This window comes from Plecotus auritus (assembly GCF_963455305.1).
Source record: "Plecotus auritus genome assembly, chromosome: 11".
NCBI lineage: Eukaryota > Metazoa > Chordata > Mammalia > Chiroptera > Vespertilionidae > Plecotus > Plecotus auritus.
The window spans coordinates 54,993,047-55,000,770 of NC_137777.1; the positions used below are offsets into that span (position 1 = coordinate 54,993,047).

At 53.8% G+C, this 7,724-nt stretch overlaps 1 protein-coding gene across 3 annotated transcripts in view; it reads left to right on the forward strand.

Moving 5' to 3' along the window:
• CPNE3 (copine 3) overlaps positions 1–7,431 on the forward strand; it is a 43,044-nt gene extending 35,613 nt beyond the window's left edge. For all 3 annotated transcript variants that reach the window (XM_080647171.1, XM_080647172.1, XM_080647173.1), the window contains 3 exons: positions 1,488–1,621; positions 2,427–2,663; positions 4,900–7,431. In XM_080647171.1, the coding sequence (XP_080503297.1) occupies positions 1,488–1,621; positions 2,427–2,663; positions 4,900–5,013 (485 nt within the window). In that variant the 3' untranslated portion in view covers positions 5,014–7,431. The remainder of the gene's footprint in view (positions 1–1,487; positions 1,622–2,426; positions 2,664–4,899) is intronic.
• The last annotated feature ends 293 nt before the right edge of the window (positions 7,432–7,724 follow it).

Below are 7,724 nucleotides of genomic sequence, written 5' to 3' on the forward strand. Positions count from 1 at the left end.
ACAGCCCCTGCTGCTGCCTGTGCCGCTGTGACCTTCGTTACTGGTGGACGACTGGCCGCTGGTTACAGCCTCACCTTTGCACGTTAAACACGCTTCGTGTGAGTGTTTGTTCTCGCGTGCTGACGAGGCCATTCCTTCCCGAGTGTCAGGGGCCTCGGGGAGTAAATGGGGACCTGCCGCTAGGGGCGGCCAGGCCTCTGAAGCCTTAAACCACGTCCCACTTCTCTTCCCGTGGCTCGCTGTTCTGCTGGGCATTTTAAAGCCAGAAACCTGTTTGGGTTTTACACTGACCACCTTCTGAGGCTGATTTTTTGATGACTGCAGCAAGTGTTGTGGGAGTTTCTAGAGAATTCCCGTCTCTTCCGAGCGTCTGACTCGATGCCGGGCAGGTGGAGCAGGTGTGTGCGGGACCCTGGCGTGCAGCAGCGGTGCTGTGGCCTGGGCCGCGCGGCTGTCCCAGGCTGCTGCCGCCATCAGGTCTCAGGTCTCAGCGACTTGCCCTGGTCCCCAGGCTCAGCCCTGCTGTTTCTCCTCCACCTGGGGCTCGGTGGGGGTGCAGCTGCCCAGGTGTGCTGCCCCGAGGCCGGGGAGGGGGGCAGGCCTGCCAGTCCCAGCACCCAGGATCGCCCACGCACAGCGCGACCCTGGCCCGGGAGTGGCTGTGGGCTCTGCAGCCGCCCTGCGTGTTTAGCCTCCACATCACCCATGTCCAACCTTCCTCATGGCACATGTAAACTAATTCCGAAAGTTCTGCAGCATACCAAAAATATACTTTTTTCAGATCTGACCAAAAAAAGGTATATTTTGAGTCATTTACACCAGACAGCTCCTGTCCTATTTTTATTTGACAACCTAAGGAAAAGGGGTCAGCGCCCCTGACTGAATAGGTTCTGCACGTGTTAGCAATTCTTGCAGCGCATAATTGAGACCCGCTGCTGAGTCAGCGAGGAGAGCCTAGACAGGAGCACCAGTGGCACCGAGCGCGGGCCCGTTTGTGCGCCTCTGGCCACATGTGCAGGTGCTTTCCGTCTGACCCACCTGAGAATTCCCAGCGCTGCCTCCTCACCTCGAAATGTCAAGTGACGGCTCAGCCTCTGTCACAGTCCTTTTCCCTGAGTCTCGTCCCTAGCAGCAAAGCTAAGCGCCATAACAGTCCTGTGGACTGGTAACTCGCTCAGCTGAAAACACGTGTTCTCCTGGGTCAGGAGGGTTATAGGACTTGGTGTGGAGGTGTGTGCTGCACGGAGTGGACGAAAGTGAGTTTATAGTGGTCCGTACGGAAAATGATACATGAATAAGTACTAATACAAGAATAGTCTCTATTTCACGTGCGTATGAGTGGAATGTGCCCACCCTTATAGCTCAGAGGAGTCTGGGTATGGACCTGGCTGTCTGAAGTACTGTGTCACGTGTGTGATCACATTGGTGGGGGAGTGCTGGGCGTGGCGTTGCGCCTTAGAACTCCCAATGCTACTCTTTCTGTCCAGGGATCCAGGGCATCGTGGAGGCCTATCGGGCCTGCCTGCCTCAGATAAAGCTCTACGGACCAACGAATTTCTCCCCGATCATCAACCACGTGGCCAGGTTTGCTGCTGCAGCCACACAGCAACAGACGGCTTCTGTAAGTGTCCATCCCCTGGAACTGAGGTGCGGGCCCACCCTGTTCCAGGCCACTGTCTGTGCCGTGACCTTCGAGGTGCCAAGGCAGAGCTTGAAGTGCGGGCACCGTCGCCCTCGGTGGGGGCGGCATCTAGTGATCCTTAGAAATAGGCAGGAACAAAGCTGCCCATCTGCAAGTCTTGTCTCTGAGACCTGCCACTGGGTGCTGTGGCAGACCCCTCGCTGATTCTCGGGGTGATGCGGGACGAGGACGCACACAGTGAGGGAAGAGTGAACGGGATTCACGTCACGTGCCCAGGACCTGGGCCGCGTGGACACTCAGCACCTGAGCTGCTGTTACAAATCCGACTCCCAGTCTAGACGCGAAGGACCCAGACGATGCTTTCTGTGACATTGCCACTCGCTGAGCGATTTATCAGATAACAGTATGGAGAGAACCCCCCACCATGTCCACTTCAACGTGTTCTTTAGTTTATAAACAGTCCTCCCTCTTCCGCCGGAGTTGGCACTTGCTCCCTTGGCCGATGCTCCGACGGGGACGGCGTTACCACTTCAGTTAAATGAAGTGGTTACGCCTGCGCCTGCTGGGCATTTACCCGTAGGCGTTTCCACGCCTTGCTCCCGCGGACTTCTGCCGGCCTGTTTCGTGCCCTGTCACCCTTCAATGGACGTGCAGCGTTTCCGTATGAGCTCCCGGTCATCCAGATGTCAGGCTCTTGTAGCAGGTGGTCCTCGAGCTGCAGGTGTCAGCGCTGCCTGTGTCACGGGAGCTCGAGCTGCTCACGGCCGTGCTTTCTCTTTGGCAGCAATATTTTGTGCTCCTGATCATCACCGACGGCGTGATCACAGACCTGGACGAGACCAGGCAGGCCATCGTCAATGCCGCCAAGCTGCCCATGTCCATCATCATCGTCGGAGTGGGCGGCGCCGACTTCAGCGCCATGGAGTTCCTGGACAGCGACAGCGGGGCCCTGCGCTCCCCGTCGGGTGAGGTGGCCAATAGAGACATCGTGCAGTTCGTGCCTTTCAGACAGTTCCAGAATGTGAGTACCGCTGCGCCTCGCCCATTCGACCCAGTAGCGGGGTAGGTGCTGGCCGGTGGGTGGGTTTGCTTCAGGCTGTGGCCTGCGTGCCTCCTGCAGGGTGTGGCCCGTTAAGCCAGGGAGTGGCTGTCATCAGGGATCGCTCATCTTTACCTGCCTGGCACGTAGTGTCTGCACACGTGTGTGAGGAATTGACCGCCTAGAGGCTGGTTTGCCGAGTCTCTCGGGAGACTGTTTAACAGTTCCTCCAATGGCAGCATCTCATAAAGTGGCACATTGCTACCAGCAAGGTCCCTCCCTCAGGCCCTCCCAGTGACACCCATCACAGCCACCCCCATCCCCTCCCACCTTCATTCCTCCTCATCCCTGGCAGCCATTAGCTTGGTCTCCACTTCCTGATTTTATCATTTTGAAACTTATATAAACAGAATCTCACAGCAGTAGCCTTTGGGGCTGGCCTTTTCTCCATGATTCCTCATAGGCTGCGAGCTGCTGCGGGTCTCCATGCCGCTCAGCGGGGCTCCTTGCCGCTGGGAGGGGCTCCGTGCCACTGAGCGGGGCTTCGTGCCGCTGGGAGGGGCTCCTTGCTGCTGAGAGGGGCTCCGTGCCGCTGGGAGGGGCTCCGTGCCACTGAGCGGGGCTCCGTGCTGTGGGCACGTGGTTTGAGGCACCTGCAGTTGCTTCCAGTTGTGCCTGGTGCACACCGGTTGCTGTTAACATCACGCACAGGCTCGTGTGAATGCGTCTCGGGGGAAGTAGCAGAAGTGCAGCTGCATGTTCAGTTAGCAAAAGCCTGTGAACTTCCCCGAGTGGCTGTGCCATCCCCTGCCCAGCGACGGGGGCAGGACCTGGCCGGTGTGTGGTTAAGGGGCAGCCCATGGGGGTCTTTGTGGTGATGAGACAGCTGTGTATCTTGATTGTGATCACACAGAGCTGTGTGCACGTGACACTGGAGACTCAGTAAGGGCTGTGCACTGGATGGTGTTGCTGTCCTGGGTTTGATATTGTCCCGTTGTTACAGAGCCATTACCTTTGGAGGGAACTGGGTGAAGTGTACATGGGACGTCTATTATTTTTGCAACTTCCTGTGAATCTATAATTACTTCTAAATAAGAAGCCAAAAAAATGAATAGTGAGTGAATAAAAGACCAGCATTTAAAGTTAAAGACAAGAGTCATTGCATGCCGGGCGGGTGTCAGCACCCTCAGCTCATCCCCTGCTCTCAGACTGACCCTGAGACTGGATGCAGGCGCAGGGGTGGGACTTTGTGGAATCCCGGTCTTTATCAAAGGACTAGAGACCTGGTGCACAAAATTCGTGCACAGCGGCAGGGGTTGTCCCTCAGCCCAGCCTGCACCCTCTCCAATCTGGGATCCCTTGAGGGATGTCCGACTGCCCCTTTAGGCCCGATCCCACTGGGCAGTTGGACATCCCTCTCACAATCCAGGACTGCTGGCTCCCAACTGCTTGTCTGCCTCTGCCTGATTGCCCCTACCCACTTCTGCCTGCCAGCCTGATCACCCCCTAACCACTCCCCTGCCAGCCTGATCGACGCCTAACTGCTCCCTGGCTGGCCCGATTGCCCCTAACTGTCCTCCCCTGCTGGCCTGGTCATCCCCAACTGCCCTCCCCTGCAGGCCTGTTCCTTCCCAGCTGCCCTCCCCTGCAGGCCTGGGTCCCCCCCCAACTGTCCTGCCTTGCTGGCCTGGTCTCCCCCAGCAGCTTTATCTGCAGGCCTGGTCACCCCCAACAGCCCTCCTCTGCTGGTCTGGTCTCCCCCAACTGCCCTCCCCTGCAGGCCATCTTGTGGTGGCCATCTTGTGTCCACAGGGGGGCAGCCATCTTTGACCACATGGGGGTGGTCATCTTGTGTCTTGGAGTGACAGTCAATTTGCATATTACTCTTTTATTAGATAGGATAGCGAAGCCCTGGCTGGAGTCGCTCAGTGGTTAGAGTGTTGCCCATGCACCAAAGAGTCTCGGGTTCAATTCCCTGTCAAGGGCACATACTTGGGTTGCAGGTTTGATCCCTGGCCCTGGTTGGGGTGCATGCAGGAGGCAACCAATGGATGTGTCTCTCTCATATCGATGTTTCTCTCTCTCTCCCCCTCTTTCTCTTCTTTCCACTCTCTAAAAATCAATGGGAAAGATATCCTTGGATGAGGATTAACTGAAAAAGGGGGTAGGGGGCAGTGAAAATGTGGTTGCTCATGAAGTCACTGGTTGTGTTCTCTAGGCTCCCAAGGAGGCGCTGGCCCAGTGTGTCCTGGCCGAGATTCCCCAGCAGGTGGTGGGCTACTTCAACACCTACAAGCTGCTTCCCCCCAAGAACCCTGCGACCAGCAAGTGAAGGTCTGCCTCCCGACCATGACCAGCCCGGCGCTTACTGTCACCCGGCATTCATGCTGTAAACCTAGTTCTCTACAGGTTCTCTCTACGTAAAGCGCTTTTTATGCTTTCTGGAGGACAAGTGCTAAGTTAATCTTTACCAATCAATTCAGTGGTTGCTTCTGACCCAGGGGCTGCAGTGAGGCTGTCCGGAGGGGACACTCCCGAGGAACGTGGTTTGTTGTCGTGACTGTACTTTCATAGGAGGAGCTGCCGTTTCCAATGGTTCCCAGTAGGAAGAATGGAGCCTGTTGGGTTGTGTGATTCCAGGTTTCTGTGCTACAAGCCCCACCTCAGTGACAAGGCTTCTCAGAGTAGGTGACACTGGAGCTGTTCCTGTAATGGTTCAGTGCTTCTCCAGGGCTAGTCATGGCGCATTACGGCCGGGCCTGCTGCAGGCACTGAGCGACAGGCCACACACCATCCCTCTGGCACAGCCGGTGGCCTGAGCCTGGCGCCAGCAGCTGTGCGTGTCACCGCCCAGACCGCTCTGCCTGCAGACGCTGTCCGCGAGCCCAGGGTCAGCATGTGTGCGCCACGGCTTGTCCTGGAATACCCGTTGTTGGAGCGTTTTTCCGGGAGGGGAAGCACTGAGCTGCTCTGTGGGGAGCCGTGGGACCAAACCAGCACTCCATTCCTCTTGCGCATGGGCCGCTGCGCCATCGGGAGGGACGGTTCAGACCTTGCTTGCTGAGGCCCCTTACGCTGATTTGTACGTATTCACTTAGGCATTTTTCCTTTTTTTTGAGTAACATTTTTAGTCTGATTTTTAAACTCATGATAATCAAAATCACACTTCTCATTAATAATGTGCTATGTACTAAGCCCAGGATGTACTGTATTAAGTGTAAAACCTGTTGTAACTTAAAAAAAAAATCTAGCTTCTGCCTTTGGATATAGTGGACTTTACATGCTTTTTTTTTTTTTCACATTGGTCCTCATCCCATCCCGTTTTATTTTTTTATTTTTTTAATCGTTAATTTCTTTATTGATTAAGGTATTGCATGTGTGCTTTTTTAAGAGTAGAATTTTCCCCTTTAGAACATACTGCTTAGCAAACACGGTCCCATCAGAATAGGTTTGGCAGCATTCCAAGGACCTGTGTGCCCAGGACTGCACATGCCCTTAGATCGCCATGTCTTTAACTTCAACGTTAAAACTATGTGTGGATCACAGTCCTCGGGAGGCAGGCTGTGTTGACAGGTCAGCACGTGTCCCCGGTTCTCAGACATGTTGGAGGACGCGACCCCCAGCAGGGAGCAGCCCTGTCCGTGTTCTGGCTGCAGCTCCGTGTGCTTGGAAGCGGCACAGAGATGTTGCTGGCTTTGTTTCCTTTTAAACCCATGTGGCTCCTCTTAACTCCCGGACCCTAAGTTTCTCCTGCAGCACCAGCACCACCTGCAGGGGGCGCTGGGGTCACCAGCACGAGGGCTCATTGGTTCCATGCTGATCACAATCCTCACACCATGGCCAGCTGCCTCGGGGCTCACAATTTCATATTCTGGTTTTAAACAGAATGTTTCCTTTTAAAATTAGATTTTTATTATTCATTCTTGACCAGGTTCATCACTAGATGCTGTTTCTGATAAGAACTGTGATTCCAGAAAATTAGGGTAATGGATACCTTTTTGCAGTTTTGAATAAAAGCTGTTACAATTTCTAAGTTACTTTATAAAGTCCTTACAATTCCTACATGTCACCTCATCGCATGTGACTTGTTTTATATTAAACTAGAAGCCCGATGCACAAAATTCATGTATGGGTAGAGTCCCTAGGCCTGGCCGGCAATCAGGCCTATCTGGGGCGACCAGCAGGGTGATCTGGGGCCCCCACTGGCACCCGCCTTGGCTGGCCAGGGGTCTGCGGGCTGGGGGCAGCTCCTGCATTGAGTGTCTGCCCCATGGTGGTCAGTGGGCATCATAGCGGCCGGTTGTTCTGCCATTCAGTCCATTTACACATTAGGCTTTTATTATATAGGATGCTCCCTTTGCCCATTGTGCCACCATTCATTCCAGTGCCACTAGTTCTCAAAGTGCATTTAGAGACACACGTAACTGAGTTGATGCTTACACCCCTTCACCCACTGTGTTTCCTGGAAACCCGTCTCCATCCGTCTCCCCTGCATGCAGCTGACAGTCACGAGGCCTAGCAAGAAGTCTGGCTGTGACTGCGAGAACTCTTGTGCCTTTTGGGTGTCATCCTTACGATGAATGTGTAAGCTCGGAATATATGAACTGATGTTGAGTGTATCTTCCCTTGAATTCCCTTTGGATAAAGTTACTTCTCGATGTGCTACAATAGTGCCTTGTTTTCATTCTTATTCTCTAAATGTTATCAAAACCAGTAGAAAAGTTTGAAATAAAGTGAATGTAGTATATTAGATGGCCTGTGCTCCATATTTTGTGGAATAAAGGAGTTTGGGGGATGTTGTTATTTTGTGGGGTTTGTTAATTTAAAAGAAATTGACTGCATTCAAATTGGTGCAGTAAGGGAAGGGTTATCAGTTTACTGCTCATGTCCTCTTTCTTTTCATTCTTTAAAATATATTTTTATTGATTTCAGAGAGGAAGGGAGAGAGAGAAATATCAATGAGAGAGAGTCATTGATTGGCTGCCTCCTACACACCCCTACTAGGGATCAAGCTGCACATGTGCCCTGACCCAAATCGAACCA